Source organism: Leucoraja erinacea, chromosome 5, assembly GCF_028641065.1.
Source record: "Leucoraja erinacea ecotype New England chromosome 5, Leri_hhj_1, whole genome shotgun sequence".
In the NCBI taxonomy this organism is placed as follows: domain Eukaryota; kingdom Metazoa; phylum Chordata; class Chondrichthyes; order Rajiformes; family Rajidae; genus Leucoraja; species Leucoraja erinaceus.
In genome coordinates, this window is record NC_073381.1 from 38,132,178 (window position 1) to 38,153,886 (window position 21,709).

General features: G+C 39.2%; 1 protein-coding gene across 2 annotated transcripts; it reads right to left on the reverse strand.

The window, feature by feature from the left end:
• Positions 1–5,504: 5,504 nt before the first annotated feature.
• On the reverse strand, positions 5,505–19,790 carry LOC129697133 (tudor domain-containing protein 15-like). Of its 2 annotated transcripts, none has more exons than XM_055635380.1 (4): positions 19,625–19,790; positions 12,619–16,589; positions 10,383–11,390; positions 5,505–6,086 (listed from the first exon to the last, which is right to left on the reverse strand). In XM_055635380.1, exons 2-3 carry the CDS (start codon positions 16,582–16,584, stop codon positions 10,392–10,394), a joined length of 4,965 nt encoding a protein of 1,654 aa, XP_055491355.1. In that variant the 5' UTR covers positions 16,585–16,589; positions 19,625–19,790; the 3' UTR covers positions 5,505–6,086; positions 10,383–10,391. The 2 variants fall into 2 exon arrangements, with proteins under 2 accessions (XP_055491355.1, XP_055491354.1); XM_055635379.1 differs by lacking the exon at positions 19,625–19,790 and adding an exon at positions 18,337–18,577.
• Positions 19,791–21,709: the final 1,919 nt, after the last annotated feature.

The following is a 21,709-nucleotide window of genomic DNA, read 5'->3' on the forward strand; positions in this document are numbered from 1 at the left end:
CTTATTCAGACCTTGCCACATTCTCAGTGTGTTCCAGTGAATATACTGGGATTCAGGTTTATCCCGGTATTATCATCCAGCACACTAGGGGAAATTTACAAAGGCCTATCAATCTATAAACCTATACGTCTTTGGAATGTGGGAGGAATCCAGAGCACACAGAGGAAACGCATAACCCTAGCGCCCGCCGGGGGCTTTGACCTTGATTTCGGGAGAGGAATGGAGAGCAGGGGAGACAAGACTTTGCCTTCCATCACAGTGAGGAGACAATGTAAATTGTGTAAATTGTGTTGGTGTGTGTCTTGGTTCTTTTCTTGTATGGCTGCAGAAACCAAATTTCGTTTGAACCTCATGTGAGGTTCAAATGACAAATAAACGGTATTGTAATGTATTATTGTATTGTATATGATCACAGGGAGAATGTGTAAACTCCACACAGGCAGCAGCCGAGGTAAGGATTAAACCCGGGTCTCTGGCACTGTGAAGCAGCAAATCTATTAGCTGCGGCATGTGCCAACCTGTAAAGGTGCCGTTACTGTTGGGAAGAACTAATTAGTTATTATTAAGCAGTGACCTTCAAGTTTAGGATTTAAACTAATGTGGCAGGAGGATAGGAGCATGAGCAGAGAGACAGAGGTGTAAAATGAGGGTAGAAGCAATAGGTAGCAAGTTGAAAAGTAAAAGTGGCTGGCAGGCAGACAAATCCAGGGCAAAAATCAAAAAGGGACACTTTTCAACATAATTGTATAAGGGGTAAGAGTGTTGTAAAAATAAGCCTGAAGGCTTTGTGTCTCAATGCAAGGAACATTCGTAATAAGGTGGACGTGCATAGTTGTTAATGAATATGATGTAGTTGGGATCACCGAGACATGGCTCCAGGGCGACCAAGGCTGGGAGCTGAACATCCAGGGATATTCAATATTCAGGAGGGATAGATAGAAAGGAAAAGGAGGTGGGGTAGCATTGCTGGTTAGAAAGGAGATTAATGCAATAGAAAGGGAGGACATTAGCTTGGAGGATGTGGAATCGATATGGGTAGAGCTGCGAAACAGAGGGGCAGAAAATGCTAGTGGGAGTCGTGTACAGGGCACAAAACAGTAGTAGTGGAGTTGGGGATGGCATCAAACAGGAAATTAGAAATGCGTGCAACAAAGGTAAAACAGATATAATGGGTGACTTCAATCTACATATAGATTGGGTGAATCAAATTGGCAGGGGTGCTGAGGAAGAGGATTTCTTGGAATGTATGCGGAATAGTTTTCTAAACCAACATGTAGAGGAACCAACGAGAGAGCAGGCTATTCTAGACTGGGTATTGAGTAATGAGGAAAGGTTAGTTAGCAGTCTTGTGTGTGTGTGGCCCTTGGGCAAGAGTGACCAAAATATGGTTGAGTTCCTCATTAGGATGGAGAGCGTCATTGTTAAATCAGAAACAAGGGTTCTGAACTTAAAGAAAGGTAACTTTTAGGGTATGAGACGTGAATTGGCCAAGATAGACTGGCAATTGATTCTTAAAGGGTTGATGGTGGAAATGCAATGGAAGGTATTTAAAGACTGCATGGATGAACTACAATTGTTCATCCCAGTTTGGCAAAATAATAAATCAGGGAAGGTAGTGCATCCGTGGATAACAAGGGAAATCAGGGATCAAATCAAAACAAAAGATGAAGCATACATATTAGCCAGAAAAGGCAGCCCACCAGAGGACTGGGAGAAATTCAGTCCAGCAGAGGAGGACAAAGGGCTTAATTAGGAAAGGGAAAATAGATAATGAAAGAAAACTGGCAGGGAACATAAAAACTGACTGCAAAAGTTTTTATAGATGTGTGAAGTGAAAAAGATTAGTTAAAACAAATGTAGGTCCCTTGCAGTCAGAAACAGGTGATTTAATCATGTGGAACAAGGATATGGCGGACCAATTAAATATCTACTTTGGTTCTGTCTTCACTAAGGAAGACATAAATAATTTGCCGGAAATAGCAGGCGACCCGGGGTCAAATGAGATGGAGGAACTGAGTGAAATCCAGGTTAGTCGGGAAGTGGTGTTAGGTAAATTGAATGGATTAAAGGCCAATAAATCCCCAGGGCCAGATAGGCTACATCCCAGAGTACTTAAGGAAGTGGCCCCAGAAATAGTGGATGCATTAGTGATAATTTTTCAAAACTCTTTAGATTCTGGAGTAGTTCCTGAGGATTGGAGGGTAGCTAATGTAACCCCACTTTTTAAAAAGGGAGAGAGAAAACGGGGAATTACAGACCAGGTAGTCTAACATCGGTAGTGGGGAAAATGCTAGAGTCAATTATTAAAGATGGGATAGCAGCACATTTGGAAAGTGGTGAAATCATTGGACAAAGTCATCATGGATTTATGAAAGGTAAATCATGTCTGATGAATCTTATAGAATATTTCGAGGATGTAACTAGTAGAGTGGATGGGAGACCCAGTGGATGTGTTATATCTGGTCTTTCAAAAGGCTTTCGACAAGGTCCCACATAAGAGATTAGTATGCAAACTTAAAGCACACGGTATTGGGGGTTCAGTATTGATGTGGATAGAAAACTGGCTGGCAGACAGGAAGCAAAGAGTAGGAGTAAATGGGTCCTTTTCAGAATGGCAGGCTGTGACTAGTGGTTTACCGCAAGGCTCAGTGCTGGGACCCCAACTATTTACAATATACATTAACGATTTGGACGAGGGAATTGAATGCACCATCTCCAAGTTTCCGGATGACACGAAGCTGGGGGCAGTGTTAGCTGTGAAGAGGATGGTAGGAGGCTGCAAGGTGACTTAGATAGGATGGGTGAGTGGGCAAATGCATGGCAGATGCAGTATGTGGATAAATGTGAGGTTATCCACTTTGGTGGCTAGAACAGGAAAGTAGACTATTATCTGAATGGTGGCTGATTAGGAAAAGGGGAGATGTAACGAGACCTGGGTGTCATGGTACACCAGTCATTGAAAGTAGGCATGCAGGTGCAACAGGCAGTGAAACATAGAAAATAGGTGCAGCAGTAGGCCATTCGGCCTGTCGAGCCTGCACCGCCATTCAATATGATCATGGCTGATCATCCAACTCAGTATCCTGTACCTGCGTTCTCTCCATGCCCCCCGATCCCTTTAGCCACAAGGGCCACATCTAACTCCCTCTTGAAGAAAGCGAATGGTATGTTAGCATTCATAGCAAAAGGATTTGAGTATAGGAGCAGGGAGGTACTACTGCAGTTGTACATGGCCTTGGTGAGACCACACCTGGAGTATTGTGTACAGTTTTGGTCTCCTAATCTGAGGAAAGACATTCTTGCCATAGAGGGAGTACAGAGAAGGTTCACCAGACTGATTTCTGGGATGGCAGGACTTTCATATGAAGAAAGGATTGACTCAGCTTGTACTCGCTAGAATTTATAAGATTGAGGGGGGATCTTATAGAAACTTACAAAATTCTTAAGGGGTTGGACAGGCTAGATGCAGGAAGATGGTTCCCGATGTTGGGGAAGTCCAGTTTCAGGATAAGGGGGAAGTCTTTTAGGACCGAGATGAGAAAAACATTTTTCACACAGAGAGTGGTGAATCTCTGGAATTCTCTGCCACAGAAAGTAGTTGAGGCCAATTAATTGGCTATATTTAAGTGGGAGAGATGTGGCCCTTGTGGCTAAAGGGATCAGGGGGTATGGAGAGAAGGCAGGTACAGGATACTGAGTTGGATAATCAGCCATGATCATATAGAAAATAGGCGCAGGAGTAGGCCATTCGGCCCTTCGAGCCTGCACCGCCATTCAATATGATCATGGCTGATCATCCAACTCAGTATCCCGTACCTGCCTTCTCTCCATACCCTCTGATCCCCTTGGCCACAAGGGCCACATCTAACTCCCTCTTAAATATAGCCAATGAACTGGCCTCAACTACCCTCTGTGGCAGAGAGTTCCAGAGATTCACCACTCTCTGTGTGAAAAAAGTTCTCCTCATCTCGGTTTTAAAGGATTACCCCCTTATCCTTAAGTTGTGACCCCTTGTCCTGGACTTCCCCAACATCGGGAACAATCTTCCTGCATCTAGCTTGTCCAACCCCTTAAGAATTTTGTAAGTTTCTATAAGATCCCCTCTCAATCTCCTAAATTCTAGAGAATATAAACCAAGTCTGTACAACCCCTTAAGAATTTTGTAAGTTTCTATAAGATCCCCTCTCAATCTCCTAAATTCTAGAGAGTATAAACCAAGTCTATCCAGTCTTTCTTCATAAGACAGTCCTGACATCCCAGGAATCAGTTTGGTGAACCTTCTCTGCACTCCCGCTATGGCAATAATGTCCTTCCTCAGATTTGGAGACCAAAACTGTACGCAATACTCCAGGTGTGGTCTCACCTAGATCCTGTACAACTGCAGTAGAACCTCCCTGCTCCTATACTCAAATCCTTTTGCTATGAAAGCCAACATACCATTCGCTTTCTTTACTGCCTGCTGCACCTGCATGCCTACCTTCAATGACTGGTGTACCATGACACCCAGGTCTCGCTGCATCTCCCCCTTTCCCAATCGGCCACCATTTAGATAATAGTCTGCTTTCCCGTTTTTGCCACCAAAATGGATAACCTCACATTTATCAGCAGGGAAAATTGTAGATCCCTTCGCCTAGTTAATTTTTGGAATGGCATGTTTACCTACCTTTACTGCTTCCACCCTGAGGCTGCCCAGCAAACATTTAAGGATCTCTGATGGGTCTCTTAATATAAAGTAAAATATACATAAAGTTGAATATGAAAACAAAGTTCCACAGAAGATTATTTTCCCAATTGGATCCCTGTTTAGTTTGAGTATATGTCCACCACCTCTCACCTTCACCACCACCTACCTGCCCCACATATCCCCATTCCATTTTAGCAAAGTACAAGACGTCACATTTAACTAAATTGAAATTATTTTGTCACTCATTCCGAGTTCATGAATGTTACCTTACACAATGTTAATCTTCAGCAGTAAACACATTCACAACTTATTTTTGTTATCAGTTATTTGCAATTTGTAAATTTATACTTAGGATTTCAATTCAATACGTCAAGCTAATACTACTCCCCACGTTTCACTAATCCTAACACATTTCTGTGCAGTATCTAATTTGCCATCCAATCTGCTACAGGTCCATTAGATGCTCCAAGCATAAAAAAATGTGGTACCTCGCATGTTTTGAGCAACTAAATGTATTATTTCTGTAAAATTACCCTTGACTATTCTTCCTGTTTATCTCAGCATTGTCTTCCACTTTTGAAATACATGGCGACCATTATTATAATTTTGGTTTCAAATTTTTTTTCTATTACATCTTAGAAGAAAAAAAAAACATTTGGGGGCAGTAATATTACACTATCTAGTCTTTGGTTCCATGAATATTTAGTTTGTTTTAGAGACACACATGGGAATAATACATGTTGTCCAATTCTCTGGCAGTAAAACATCCCCTACTTTTCAATATTTTTATCAGTGATCACTTGAGATCATTTATTGAACCGCTATAATCCTTCTGGTGAAACTATTCCCACAGCATCTCAGATCTAAGATGCAGCAGAAAAAAAGGTATTGCAAAAGATTTAGATTACAATTCAAAACGCTGCAAATCACAAGATTTCTCAAGATATAATGGATACTTTAATCAGCGTTTCAGATTTTAATTTAAAATCTTCAAGCATTTGTGTACAAATAACAGTTTCCATTACTAATTAAGTATATTTAAACTTGCTAACTTCAACAAAATAAATCTACAAATATTGTTTCAAAACAAAATCCACATTCCAATCTTGGTGAGATTCGTTGTTTTCACTAACTTGTAACGATTGTTTAAACTTGTTTTACAATTAACCCTAGTACCAGATTAAGTACATTTGTATTTATGATATCCTTCAATGAAATACAGTGTGGAAAATTTCAAAGTAATATTCTACACATTCCCTCATTATTATTTGTAATCTCAAAGCTCTCCAATCAATTCTGATCATGATTCAATGCAGCGCATGTCAGTGAAAATTTGTATAGCAAAGGCCAGTCTTGATGAATGCTTTTTGGGTGAAGACATCTTCAGAAAGTTGTCTCATATCTGAAAAAAGTAATCACATTAATAACAATGCTTAATTCCGTATATATATGTTCAATTACAGATACTAGTTTAAACGAATACACATTTAATGAAGGTGATAATCAAATTAAACATTTCCACTTTGAGTATAGCATATGACATTTTGGTTCAAATATAACTGGCAAGATTACATTATTTTTGATGAAATTAAATTACGTAGGTAGATTTAACAGCTACACATTTAAACATGCTAACAATTTATTAACTGAACAATGTTATTTACACTTAGGAAAATGAATATTTATTACACCACACAAAATTATTAATCATACATTGTTTAAGAGAACTGACTATATTACTTAAAATAGCTCTAAATGTCTTTGCCAGCAATTGCTTTCCTAAAATTGTTAATGCATAAAGTGTTTTAACAATTTAATTGAACAGTTCAATTTTGGACAGGTTTGGGGGTGGGAATAATGCAAAATCAAAACAAAAGAATTGTGATTTTTAAACTATCTTCTCCTACCCACTAAAAAACAATTCAAAATGAATAAAATTCCTAACTTCATATAGTAATCAGTTTTATTGGGTAGTATAAGTAGGCAGTGCCTCACATTGGGCAGCATAGTGGCGCAGCTGGTAGAGCTGCTGCCTCAGCGCTAGAGACTGGGTTAGATCCTGACCTCGGGTGTCATCGCTATGGAGTTTGTGCGTTCTCTGTGACTACATGGTTTTCTCCAGGTTCTCAGCTTCCTCCCACTTCCCAAAGATGTGCAAGTTTGTGGGTTAATTGGCATCTGTAAATTGCTAAGAGTGTGTAGGGAGTGGCTAGAAAAGTGGGATAACATGGAACTATTGTGTACAGGTTGATGTGGGCTTGGTGAGCAGAAGGGTCATTCTGTACCTTTCAATCAATTCAATCGTTCATTCAATAATCTAGAATTAAACCCAAGTTTGAATCAGTACCACAATTCCAATTATATTAGAATCAAAGCTACAATAATATTCCTAATTGAAATGATAGAAGTGTGATAAGTACAACTGATCAACAAAGAAGAAAGTGAATAGATGCTGCTGCCTGCTGTGTTCCCTTAACAACAAAAAGCATCCCAGTTACTTTATTTTACTCAATAGGCAAAGTGGGTTGGACCATTAAAATCTGCCCAGGTAGAAGACTGTTTCTTCCCCCAAACTTGAACAGTGATCAAAAATTGAGAAGCATGTCCAATAGAAGTTCAATTGTATTTAAATTGAATTGACCCATCTGTAAATGCAAATTCAGATCTCCATGGCTTAAACATGATACAGCAAAGGGAAACAATACCATTTCAATGACACTAGATGGCACTGTATGGTTGATTTTTCAGAAGCCATCTGATTCTATCTGCAAATTCTTTTTTTCATCTTTTGATAATATTTTAAAATACCCAGAGATTGCGAGAAAGCAAAATCTAAGGCAATATTTTACCCTGGATTTTGCTAGATTTATCCAAACAAAACTGAAAACACCATCCCCATCATCTGTTTTTTGTAGTTGCACTAAAATAAGTTGAAATATAACAACTTACAAAAGTTAAACTGAATTTAATTCAAAAAAGCAAATAGTACACAGAGCTAAATAACTATGTTGAAAATTTATTTCAGTCCTCTTGCTCAATGAACTTTGTTTAACTTAAAGTTACACAGATGTTCAAGGTGCACACTAGGTCATTGTGACCTGTTGGTACAGAGGGGAGATAAACGACATTGCCTTTACCAAATCAAATAGCTGACGCATCAAATTTCAAGTTTAAATTCAAAATTAGGAGGATGATAGAAGCAGACAGGGACAATTCAATTATCCTTCAATGAAATTAATGCTGAACGAAATACTCTATCAAGTATAGTTACTTAAAAAAAATGCAGGACGAATTAACTATGTCACAGCGAGAGTCCAACAGTCCAAACAGAGAGCAAACTCAGTAAATTATTCAATAATCCAGAGAAAGACCAATGCCACAACAGCAATTTGTAATAATTTTCTTGTTGATTTGTGCTGCACTCTGCTGACCACTCAAGCACGGGTTTGTCATGCATTCTGGCTGCTGAGTATGGCAAGTACAAATTAAACTTGCCAAATTAGGGCTCCAGGAATAGGCTACAAGGATTGCACGAATGGGATAAGTTTTGGATTGAGTGCAAAATCTGATTTTGAAATTCCAGAAAGGTAATTAAAACTATGAAACCTTGCTAATGCAAATAGTAAATTTAAATACAATGTTTATTCAACAGTTATTTTTCCTATCTGTCCTTTTGTAATACCCCACCACTATCAACAATATTTTCTTTATTTCCATTGTGCATTTATCCTTTCATTGGTTAAATCAGTCTGTTGTTCAACAAATTGTTTTAAATGTAATTATAGGGTTGGATTTCAAGTTAAATAAAGAGAAATAGCCATTCAGCACCGACTTAGTCCCCCTACATATCAACGGCGAGTGTGTGGAGAGGGTCAACACCTTCCGGTTTCTCGGCGTCCATATCGCTGCTGATATCTCCTGTACAGACAACACGACAGCGGTCATCAAGAAGGCTCAGCAGCGGCTGCACTTCCTGAGGGTCCTCAGGAAGCACAACCTGGACTCTAACCTGCTGCTGACCTTCTACCGCTCGTCCATCGAGAGCCTGCTGACATACTGCATTACAGCATGGTATGGCAGCTGCACCATGGCAGACAGGGAGAGGCTTCAGAGGGTAACTAGGACAGCACAGAAGATCATTGGTTGCCCTCTCCCCTCCCTGATGGATATCTACACCTCCCGCTGCCTTAGCAGGGCAAAGAATATCATCAAAGACAGCTGCCATCCTGCGTTTGGACTGTTCGACCTGCTGCCCTCTGGAAGGCGCTATAGGTGCATCAAATCCAGGACAAATAGACTCAGGAATAGTTGTTTTCCAAAAATTATAACTACTCTTAATTCAAATTCACACATGCACTGACTTCACAGCCCAACACCCGGACTTCCATCTGTATATATGTATATAGCGCCGCAGAATTGTGCACCTATCCCCCCCCCCCCCTTTCTGTTTTTGTTTTCTGTTTCTTGTATTTTGTACTATATTATATGTATGCACCGAGTACGAGCAGCTTTTAATTTCATTGTACATGTATAGTGACAATAAATGGCATATCATATCATATCATATCATATATCAAGTGACATTAATAATGCTAAAATAAGTGATAAAACATTTGAGATGCAAAACAGATGTGTTTTTTACAAAACAGCTGGTGTAACAAACATAGAAACATAGATAGAAACAAAGAAGTGTTCAACTGGCTATAATTTTAAACAAAGCAACAGCATGAAATCCTCTTATCCAAAGAAACAGGATCAGCAATAGGCTTCTAAATCACAATGCTTGTTCTATTATATTGGGATGTTTTAATACCACTGGACTGATGTTGCAAAATCTCTAGCAAAACAAAAAAGTGCTGGGGTAACAGCAGGCCATCATCAGGAAAGAGGCGAGACTGTGACAAACACTGCCAAGTAAATCGGTCCATACAGGTGAGGGAATGCTTTGATTGGCAGATAGGTGGAGTAAGTGACAAAGGCTCGAAATGAAAAGTAAAAAGGCTGTGGGAGGGAAATAGGTGGAAGGGGATCGGGATGGGGAAAGAAGTGGGATCATGGGAAAATGAACACACACTGGGAAGAGAGAAGGGGAAAGAGGGGTATTACTTAAAACTGAAGAATTCAATGTTCATACGGCTGGGTTTAAGTCACCCAAGTAGAATATGAGGTGCTATTCTATATCAAGAGTAGAAATTGTTGTCAGTTTGCACCCATTCTTTGAAGTGACCTTAACTTACTAATCTCCTTGCTTTACCTTTAGTTTGTATCACGACTGCTGCTGTTGTTACCGTTGCTTAACTATGGCTACTATAAATCACACATATATATACACGTGTAACACATTGGTTCACTTCACTCGACAAGTACTTGAAATATTAAAGCAATAAGAAATTGTGACAAAGGATAAAAGTGTGTGCAAAAAGTAGTTGAAAGGAGCACGAAAGAAATTGATACTAAAAATGAATTTCTCATCCATATTCTTTAAAAAATTACGACCCTATAAAGTTATTGGAGTAATCATTCAGGAATTAAAGCAAAATAATTATTTAAGTCGTATCAATCAGTAATCAAGTACACCAAAAACACTGGCATTTTTAAATTATCTAATTCAATTTGTAAGGTCTTTTTCATTAGTTACAAATAAGATGTGAAAATGACATTCATTACAAAATAATTATGTTGGAAAATTAGTACTCACCTTTTGTTGTTAAACAGATAGCTTCATATTTCTCATAGATGAACTAATTCCTTGATAAATTTGCAGGTCACCGTATTTATCAAATTGACGTTTGAAGATGGGAACAGTCACAGTCCGAAAAACTTCTGCAGAACTGAACGTACATCTCGTGGAGAAGTTAATAATTCCTTTCAGAAATTCAGCATGCCCAGCATCAACTAAATCTACTGCCACACACTTGTTATTTATAACAAGGTCCTCTTCCCAGGCTAACTCAGTAAAATGCCATCTGAAAATAACAGTCAAATTTGGCTTGTTCAAAGAATGTTGAAAGAAGGTGATAGCTTTATCTGTCCAAAAATCTCTTATTGCAGGCACAACTCCATTTAAACTGCAGGTATTAGTTAAGCATGGTATTTCAGAAAGTTCTTTAGGAAGTACCCTCATTTTGCTAATATCTGAAGGCTGGATGAAGATATAATGTCCATAATCAACAGCTCTGGCATGAACTACCTGTTGTGACATTGTGCATATTTCAGCCCTGTACCACTGCTTATCATTGACAAATTTGATTAGACACGTTGTACCAGGATTCAAGGAATCTAGAGATAATGCTTGAAACTTTTCTGGTAACTCTGTCAGTAATGAATGGACGGTTATCATCACATCAAATGTATCATACAGTTGAATATAGAATTCCGATGGATCAATCACAGAAGTAGCAAAGTCGCAGTATTCTTTAGTTGGCTGGATGGGGCCACATGCAATTAGGTTCAATGTTGATAAGCATGTCATGTTACTCGCAGCAGAAAGCAAAGGATTTGATGGCATATAATGATTAACCGCTGTTGCGATGTTCATATCTGCAAAAGCCATTTTATTCATCCATCCGTCCAAATCAAGCAAGCAATCTTTCAATATAATGGTGGCATCATTTGCATGGACCAATTTTGTGTGTTTTTTAGAAAGCGAAGCAGCATCAACTTCCAAAATGCCACAACCAAACATTCCGCTCAATCTGCTGGAATTCTGGTCAAACATAATTACAAGAAATGTTAGGCACGTTTCAACAATTTCTTATTTCTATTTCATTGACATTCCAATATCACAATATTTTGATTAATGTGAATATACAGAAACCTTGTATTTTATGATTCTGCAATACAATCTCAAAATGTATCATTATATTATCTTCCTCATAAAATAGTTTTATTAGAGATTACTCTTTATCAACATAATTATATTTTTTAAATTGCAAAATTCAAGCTTGTTGATTCTTTTATTGATGCTCAAGACAATTTTTTTGGCAGTTCTTCATATCGTGATCTGGTTTTTCAGGTCTAATCCTTTACATACTGTAAAGGCAGACAGCTCAGAAATCAATCATTGTATTTCAGCTTTGCTCTGAATCAAAGCTTCCTGACTGGAAGATGTAATGATTGCCAACCCATTTTCTAAGAATTTTCCAGTTGGCAATTTAGTCTCAAATCTAAGAAGCTTTTTCTACAATTAATGAAAACACTGAACAAAATCACGAATAGTAATTTTCCTTGATAGCTCATTTGCAAAAAATAAACAGCTTCCGTGCACCTGTCATTAGCTTGAGCTTCATGCAATATTGCCTATGGCAAGTTTCTTACACAAATCTAATTTATAATTACCCAAATCAATACCTGCTGCATTAACAAGATCAATTAAATTTAAAGGCAGGTTTGTCCAGTATTTTGTGCCTATCTTTGGTGTAAACCAGCATCTGCAGTTCCTTCCTGCACAAACTTTAAAGACAACTTAACTCGCTGGATTTTCCAATTGCACAATACCAAGCTCCATTTTCCAAAGGTTCATCCTTAACATCCATCGAGAGAGGATTCTTGAAATATTTCAGTCCCACTACAGGAATTACCATACCACTTATTTTTTTCGTATTGTCAGTGGACCTGTTTTCAATGTGTAGACAAGAACTGCAGATGCTGGTTTATACGGTAGACACAAAATGCTGGAGTAACTCAGCGGGATAGGCAGCATTTCTGGATGGAAGGCATGTGTGTCGTTTCAGGTCAGAGGAAAGGTCTCAACCTGAAACGTCACCCATTACTTCTACCCAGAGACGCTGCCCGTCCTGCTGAGTTACTCCACCATTTCCGCCAATCGACTGTTTTTAATTACTTGCTGCATATGAGGAAGGTGAAAAAACATTTGCATGTTAAATTATTTTTTAAAACTTTAACCTGGATCACTGTACAAATTAGGTACCTACTTGAGTAAACCATTTTGCAGGAGTTCTCTTTCTACTTCGACAAACCATTTCAAAACTATGCTTAACATCTGATAATGCAGCAATGTTTTGCGCAGGAAAACAAAGTATAGTTGGTGTTGATATTTCTCCAGAATTAATCACACAAAGTATCATCTTGGTCTTCCATACATGGTATCTGGTCTTGTCTAGATGCACTGTTCCACTCGAGTTCTTTATTGCGCATGCTTTCCGCAATTTTGCTGGATGTAAATTATATTTTGGTGCAATTTTCTGTTGGCCGTGTTTAGAGGTTCTATTTTTATCCCTTCTTTTATGATGTGCATTTTCTATATTAAGAGAACTGTTCTGGTCTTTATTTTTACATCCCCTATGGCATAGGTCTGCTCTCGGGAAGGAACTGATCAGTCCTTTTGTTTCGTTTATCAAGTGCACAAAATAACCAGGTTGCTCACTCATTTGTTCTGAGAATTTGACTACATTTGTTAGGTATAAATTGGTACGTTGCCACCGTTCATCATCAAGGCATCTCCTCTCACTTCCAGTAAGGTGGTCTGTTATTTTAGTAGTGATTTTTACATTTCCATCGTAAAGGTCAAGAACCAACTGACCATCAGATTTCTTTGCTACAACAAAGGCTTTCAGTTGCTTTCCCATCACAGTCTCTTTAAATAAGGTGATAATGTCATCAGGCAGTTTCTGAACAGGAAGATACAAACAACACTTCACTGCTTGTATAGGTATTGATAACAGTTCCTTTGCTTCCAGCGGAATTGGAACCACATCATTTTTGTCAACTATTTCTGTGTTTCCATAGTCTATGAAGAACACTCTAAAATGTGCAGGCGACTGCACAGAACAGGCTAGAGCACGATACCACTGGCCATCTTCAAAATATTTAGCTAAGCACAAAGAGGTTTTGCTCAAGTCCAATTTTTGTTCTTGTATTTGTTTACTTATAAAGTTAACATCAGTCATTAGTTTATCCACAACCACAGTATTTTTCTCAAGTTGGCAATAGAATTTTGATAGACTAGAAGCATGTGTTATATAGACTTTTTCTTCACTTCCTATTTTTATGCCATGACCACTGTAACAAAATGTTAACAATTGAATTGAAGAATTGAATAAAAATGTTGATTTGACATTTGTGGCTAACCCCAAGTCCAAAAGTAGTTGGCATACATTAATATATGGAGCATGAAGATCTACTACATTACACAGTCCCTTTCCATCCAACAAAACCATTGCAAGTATTGTGCATTTCAGACCCATGCCAGATGACAACATGTTGGCAATAATCTGCTTAAACGTGTTACTGGACAATTGATCCCAAACATCAGGGTCCTTATTTTGGGAATGAATTTTGCTGTTAAGAGTGCATCTAAAAGCTTGCCCTTCCAGCTGAAGAAATGTTGGATTAATAGCACAAAGGTTACTCATAGCCGTTCTTTGTTGGATACCATAATCGACAAACAATACAGTAACCTCTTGGATATTTCTTTGAATAACTGCTGCTCTATACCACTTTCCATCCTTGGAGCATTTTGCAACACACCCAGTATGTTTAGGTTGAACAGTCTCCCTTGGAATACTGTAATAAAGTTGGATACTCTTCATAAGCAACTCAAGTTGATCTGATTTACTTTGCAGTCGACACCAAAATTCTGCTGGAGAATTTATATGAGACACTCTCACATCAAGATCAGACCCAAGTCTAAACACTTTTTGTCTGAATGGAGATGCTACCAAAAATTCTTCAGTCTGTGTTGACATAGTAAGAGGTGCATTTGAAATACTATTTTTCATCATCACAGTTGGCAGCTTAGTGTGAGAAACTGGAACGACGCACAATTTATTCCCCTTGGAGTTTTTATCTGTGCATATCCTGGTTTCACTTTTGGTTAGCTTGATTGCTTTATTTCCTGAATACTTCAGTTTATGATTTTGTTGAGGCAAATTATCATCTGCCTTTACATTCCAAAAGTCAGCATATCCAGCCTGAAGCATCAGTGCACTCACAGATGGCTGATCCATGCATTGTGTGTCTCGAACATCGACTATATATCTGTTTCCTTGTTTTGAGACTACTTTGATTAAAAGTTCTCTGTTAAATACAGTTTTTTTAAAGTAGTCCGTGGCATCATTAGTCCACACTTCCTCAATAGGAAAAACACGAGCAATTGAACAGTTCATGGCCAAAGATGGCAAATGTTTATATTGGGGAAGCAGAGATTTTACAGCAGTAAAATCTACAATTTCAGTATTTCCAAAATCAACAAAAAATACTTTTAGGCAGTTGTCAAGTACATCAGTAATAATTGCTCTGTAGTAATGTAGATCTTTACTGTATCTTGCACAGCAAAATAAGCCAGCCATTGGTTTCTGAACGAGTCCTTCATTTATGTCAATTTTGTTGTTATTAACTTCAATGTTGTTCATTAAACATTCAAATTTGTGATTGTATTCTGATGTGCGAATCCAAAAGTCAGATGGATTAATAACATATTCAACAAATCCAACATAGGAAGCATTTATTTTCATCTCAGCAGATCTTAAACTATAATGCATTGCATTACTCGTCAGATTTCCAGTTGTGCTTATCATCGTTCCTGAAAATGTTACAAATTGTTTGCTTGTATCCTTACTTGCAATCACCGTTGGGACACTTTCAGTTTTCAGTTTAATTGCCGACAACTTTTCAGTCATCTGATGGATATTAATGTTTTTGGGATCACAGAGTGTAACAAAGTATAGATGTTCTTTGCACGAGTAGGAATCAATACGAATGTGTAATCCTTCGTCAAACAAGGATTGCTTAAAAATTTCTTTCTGTAACTGTATCCAGTCTTTTGTTTGGTTTGCTAAGCCAGTTAGTGCACAGGGAAATGACATCAAAGGCATCATGAAAAAAACTGGCATCAATTTTTTAATATGATGAGGAAATACAATTGCTGAATTTCCAAAATCCACAAACCAAATTTCTACTTGGCCAGAAGTTAACAGCTGCTTTACAATTCCCCTGTACCATTTTCCATCTTTACCTTTTGCAGCACAGAGTGCACCAAAATTATTAATATGGTCATCATTTAAATCTTCTTCTTGGTTTTCATAATAATAATGCATATCTTTCATCATCGTTTCTAGCTCTGAAGTCAGTTTTTGCAGTTGGCTGTAAAAGTTATGAAGTCCTGATGCACATGTAATTCTTACTGATTCTATAACACCAGCTTGCAAACTTGGACTGAAAACATTCACAATATGTTGAAAACTTGATGATAATGTAATGGTGTTATCCAGCACAGGTCTCCAGCATTCTACATTTGTTCTTTTAATTTTAGAATGTTTACAACCGGGATATCTCAGTAAATCTTCAGATATTTTCAATAGGAAATGGAAAGTGCTGCCATCAAGAATTTTTGCTAAGCCAAGTTCAAAGAGTTTTTGATTAACAGTTGGGACTTCTACTAAAACAATTTGGTTCATTAAGGAATCTTCAACATAACCTTTGATTTGAGAGGATGCCAATGATGCAAAATATTTGAGAGCCATTGGGGACCATATTCTTCTTACAGGAACTATATTTGAAAATACACCACATACTATTTTTGGGGGCAGTTGAAACAGATTCTGAGAGGCAGGAGCAATGTGCCCAGCATCAACTATCAAGACCGCCCCAACATCTAGGAGGAAAACCTCATACGCATCTTCATGTTTTCTTATTATCCTTCCTCGATACCATACACCTTGGTAAGGATCCTCTGCAAAACAAAACTCATCCACTGCAATATCAGCTCTGGTCTTCGTTGCATTCTGAATCTCAGTATGTAATATATGATAGTCCAATTCACATATGTTGCAGTACTGCGCCCAAAAATATACCAGTATGTTTTCTGGATGACAGTCAACATGGGTTACAGTCAGATCAAGGTGCACCATGTAGGACGATGAAGTAAATGGTGAACACATAAGGCCTAAAACCAAAAGATTAAAAAAAATTAGATCATAGCAAGCAGAATATAATAGCTAATAGCTGATCTTGTGTTATAAGATCTGTAGGCCAATCCTACATTTAAAACACACATATGGTTGGATATTTGATCACAGAACTCAAGGGTTAAGTGTATAGATTTAAACCATCTAAATGGCAGACGAAGCAAGATATATGACTTCACTTTGTTCTCTTTGGCTATTCACCTAGTTTTCAAAAACATTACATAAAATATTAACAATGGCACACAAACTCTGTTGTACAAAGTTTGAATTAAAGAGTTTGCATTACAAATTGCATTTTATAAAGACATTTCTCATACTGCCTGCCAATAGTCTTTTTACGACGTTATACAGAAAAACATGGCATTAGCAGTGTACAAACGTTTTAATCTGTTTTTGCTCAGATTAATGTATAAATATTAGCCATCACAATGGAAAGAGTTATTTTGGCACAACAGATATTTGGTACATGATACATGATCCTGAAAGAAAATACATCCTAATATATTTTAAAAAATAAACTGCTCGAAGAACTCAGCAGACCAGATAGCATCTGTGAAGGGAAATGGAATTTCTTCGTTTCTTTTCGAAGGTCTTCTGACCTGCTGCATATTTCCAGCATTTTCTGATTAATTTTAGATTTTCAACATTTGTAGTACAGGTGCACAACCTTTTATCCGAAAGCCTTGGGACCAGACACTTTTCTTAATTCAGAACTTTTCGGCTTTCGGAATGGAAGATTTTTAGTGTAGATTTTAACGGCTGGCTCAGTGGTAGAGTGCTCGGCTCATATCCGCAAGGTCGCGAGTTTGCGCCTCGATCCCGGCAGTTACTCGATCGCGAGTTTGAGTCTTCAATGTAGTTTTTTCTTACAGAATAGGAGAGAATAGGGAGGGTTAGGCTGGGATCATTCTCTGCGAGATGATCTTAGTGCGGGAGACAAGTGTAGGAGAGGTGTACTGACTGTGTGGGCAGAACTTTGGAAGTGATTGCTCACCATTCTTAAAAGCCGCTGTGTCTCCCTGTCCCTCCAACTCCAGCAGAATCTGCTCCCCGATGGGCCGCTACGGCGACAAGTGGCAGTTCGCCCACAGCCCGAGCTGCGCCACCCCAAGAACAAGACGTACCTTGCACACCGTCAGCTTCTGCCCCTACGGGGAGCGTGTTCCTCTGGAGTTGGAGCGGGGCTGGAGTTGCTGACATCTCCGTGCTTGCAGTGGGCCTGGGGGCCGGTGTCCCGATGAGGGGGCTGCAGCAGGCACCCGAAGACTTGTCGCCGTAGCGGCCCCTTGCACTGACGTCTCTCAGCTTCTGTCCAGGGGGGTGGCCGGAGACGTCAGGACGAACAGGAACCCGCTCCCCGATGGGCCGCTACAGCGACAAGTGGCAGTTCGCCCACAGCCCGAGCTGCGCCCCCTCATCCGCAACCCGGGTTCCTCTGGAGTTGGAGCAGGGCTGGGCTAGAGTTGCTGCTGGCTGTGAGTCTCTGGGATCTCCGTGCTTGCAGTCGGTGTCCCGTTGGTCCTGTCGTCTCCGGTCACCCCCCTGGACAGGAGCTGAGACTGGGAACTGTATCGCCCTTGCCCCCTCCCTCTGCAACTGCAAACAACCCCACTCTCCTGCAAGGGCGGTAGAGTTCCCAGTCTCAGCTCCTGTACAGGGGGGTGGCCGGAGACGTCACAGCCCGAGCTGCGCCCCCTCATCCGCAACCTCAAGAACAAGACGTACCTTGCACACCATCAGCTTCTGTCCCTACAGGAAGCGTGTTCCTCTGGAGTTGGAATGGGGCTGGGCTGTTGCTGGCTGTGGGTCTCTGGGATCTCCGTGCTTGCAGTGGGCCTGGGGGTCGGTGTCCCGTTTGTCTTGACGTCTCCGGTGACTGGCACTGACCTGCTGGCATCGCCGACGTGAAGACAGTGCAAAGCCCCCGTGCCGGTGCAATAGGCGAGGAGCTGGAGAGGGGAGGGAAGGGGTCACACACATGGCCGGGAAGCAGAGGGGTGTAGGTGGGGTGAAACTGAAGGGAGCGACAATCTGCTGCTGCCTGCCCGCTGAGTTAAAACGTTCCCACGCAAGACTCACGATAAACTGTGTATTGCGAGTCTACCGTGAGAACTTTTTAACTCAGCGGGCAGGCAGCAGCAGATTGTCAATTATTAACCCTCCTGCGCAATATACCCTCACCTTCTCTTTTATGAATGGGGAGTTAGTTCCCCTTTCTTCGAGGACCGACTGGAGGTTCCACTGTCACCTCTGCGGGCCGCCCTTGGTGAACGTCTTCAAGGACCTTTCTTCAAGGACCGAAAAAATGTCCGCTATTCGGAGCTTTTCGTTAATTGGAATTTCGGATAAAAGGTTGTGCATCTGTATTTTATATAAATATTTAACAGTTTGGCAGAGTTCAAAGAGGCAGATTTTTAGCCTTCACCGATCATCACAATGCATTTTACTCATATTACATTTTAAGATTAAATAAAATATTTAACTGCCCAAAGTAAACTTTCCTGTGATACACAAAAATGCTGGAGAAAGTCAGCTATTTTCTATGTTTCTAAACTCAGCAGGTGCAGCAGCATCTATGGAGCGAAGGTGATAGGTGATAGGCAACGTTTCGGGCTGAAACCATTCTTCAACCCTTCAGTCCGAAACGTTGCCTATCTCCTTCGCCCCATAGATGCTGCTGCACCTGCTGAGTTTAGAAACATAGAAAATAGCTGCAGGAGGAGGCCATTCGGCCCATCGAGCCAGCACTGCATTTTTGTGTACCTTCGATTTTCCCGCATCTGCAGTTCCTTCGTAAACAGTAATCTTTCCTGTGATTGGGGTTCATCATTCATATCAAGAGTGGCTGCATGATGCAAATACCAGGTGATGCTTCTCTGAATATTTTATGCAAAAAAATAAACGGCAAAGCTTCCATATCCTGGTATTCAGATTGAAATGTCCTGCTTTCTGGAATTTATTTTCTAAAACTCTCCATCCTGTTTAATCTTAGCCCCAAAACCTCAAAATGTACCTTATCTGGTGACTCTTCTGTTCAGTTGTCCCAATTTTGCTTCACATTCTTTTCAAGCACCAGATGTTTTGTTACTCTGAAGGAACTCTGGTAAAGCAAATCGTTTCAGCAACGAGCTGTGACAAAATCTGAAATAAAATGCAAAAACAGATATCATGCCATCATACACAGTACAAATTCAAATTTCAAGAACTATAGAAGAATTGGCTTGCAAGCAGATTAAAACTAATGCAACTTTGACAGTTTGAGGATTTATTATTTATAAACTAATGAAAAAGACAGTTAATTTCCATGTAAATTATGCATGTGCAGGGGACATGCTGCAATATTTTTCACGGGCCTACCTGACATTAAACCCACCTTTAAAAAAAATCCAAGTACAAAATAAAAATCTATGAAATGCGTCTTTTAGATCCATATTTGTAATCATGTGGGACATCCACAATCTGAATGGTAGCTTTTGATGTTGTTTATTGACACCTCATGGAAGTTTAATGAAACTGCATACACCGAAAAAAGTTATTAGTGTAGGATTTTTGAAATGTTTGTTTTGCAATTGTTTGGTTTGTTTAAAACTTAAGTGTTTTAGCTTAAGTTAATATACATATTGCTTAAATAAATGTTAATATTTTAACCATTGATTGTTAACAATTTTGATTGCTTCTCAATGGCAGACATTCGGAAACTACCAATGTTTTTGATGATTCTTTCTTTTTCCAGCCATTTCCCTGGCACAATTTGTTCTACCTCACATAATTGCACCAATAACATTACAACATGCTAGACCATGCCAGCAAGAGAGTCCTGTTATTAAGTTTTAGGCTGGCTTGGGAGCACATCGTCATACAAACAGAACTACAGAAGATAGGTCTATACTTATGACTTAAATTTCATTGAGTGTGGATAGCTTATTGTTAACACCAAGTTTGCACACCGTGTTTAGCTCGAGATATACATGCACACTAAATCAGTACTGGAAATTATCCATGGAATTAAAATACAGAGATTAGAAGTTTTTGTAGGGGACTGGTAAAGCAGAATATCAAAGTGGGTGGAGAATAGATCTCAAGAGACAGTATAGATTATTTTTGAAATTATGGCTTGATGTTGTGCAGGGAAAATTAGGATGTGACATTGAATATATTGTTAAACCTTTGCTGGGCACTAGTAATGACAGCAAATTTGATGCCGATCAAGGTTGAACCTGAAAAAGAGTGCTGAAAGTATTGGGAATGGGGGTACCAGAGAAATGGAAACAGGCAAGCAGGCATGCCACATCATCAGCTCCCAATAATAAGATCTAGAGAGGTCAAATAACCAGAGGGATCCAAGTAGAATGATAATCCTACAAAGATTGCTCACCGTAAAGCTGAAAAGTCTGTGTAGGAGCAAACAATATATATATTTTTGATTAGCTGAAATTAGTTTGAAATAGGTGTACAGAGAAGCTAGGCCTTTAACACAGTAAACAATGAGTAGGAGGCAACAAAATAGCCTTCATGCATCCACCACTATTCAGTAAGATCATTGCTGGTAAACTCTTTACCTCAATTTGGTTTTCTGCTTAGACCCCTGAACCTTTAGTTCCTCCTGTTTAAAAATGTATTTAACTCAACCTTCAGTTTGCTTGATGGTCTGGACTCCACAGCTCTGGCATTGAAAATGTAAGAATATAAAAATGTATAAGAAATGTCTAATCTTGATTTTATGAGTAACCCCTTCCATTAGAGACAATGCCCCCTAGTTCCAGATTTTCCAATTCAAGCATATATCCTCTCAACATCTACCCTATCAAAGCCTCTAAGAATCCCGTTACATTTTATTAAGGTCACACTCATTCCTCTAAACTCAAATCTGTAAAGCCTCAATTTGTTTAATATTTTGTTATCGGATAACTGTTAATATCTGGACCTAATAAGATGAACTTTTTTCTGAATCACATTCAAGACAAGTGAACCTTTCTTAAAAAAGGAGACCAAAATACTTCCTGTGCTGTTGTAGCCAAACATGTCCACATTTCTACTCAATCGAATGGGAATAAAGACCAATATCTTAATTGTCCTCTTAATGATTTGCTGTCCTTAC

Excerpts from the sequence above, each read along its gene's own strand:
- LOC129697133 (XM_055635379.1), bottom strand. The coding sequence starts at position 18,508 with ATGCCAGCAGGTCAGTGCCAGTCACCGGAGACGTCAAGACAAACGGGA. Across the intron at positions 16,590-18,336 it reads AGAAGCTGATGGTGTGCAAG|GCCTTATGTGTTCACCATTT; the intron begins GTACGTCTTGTT and ends TTTTGGTTTTAG. Across the intron at positions 11,391-12,618 it reads CTGCAAAATGGTTTACTCAA|AATTCCAGCAGATTGAGCGG; the intron begins GTAGGTACCTAA and ends ATGTTTGACCAG.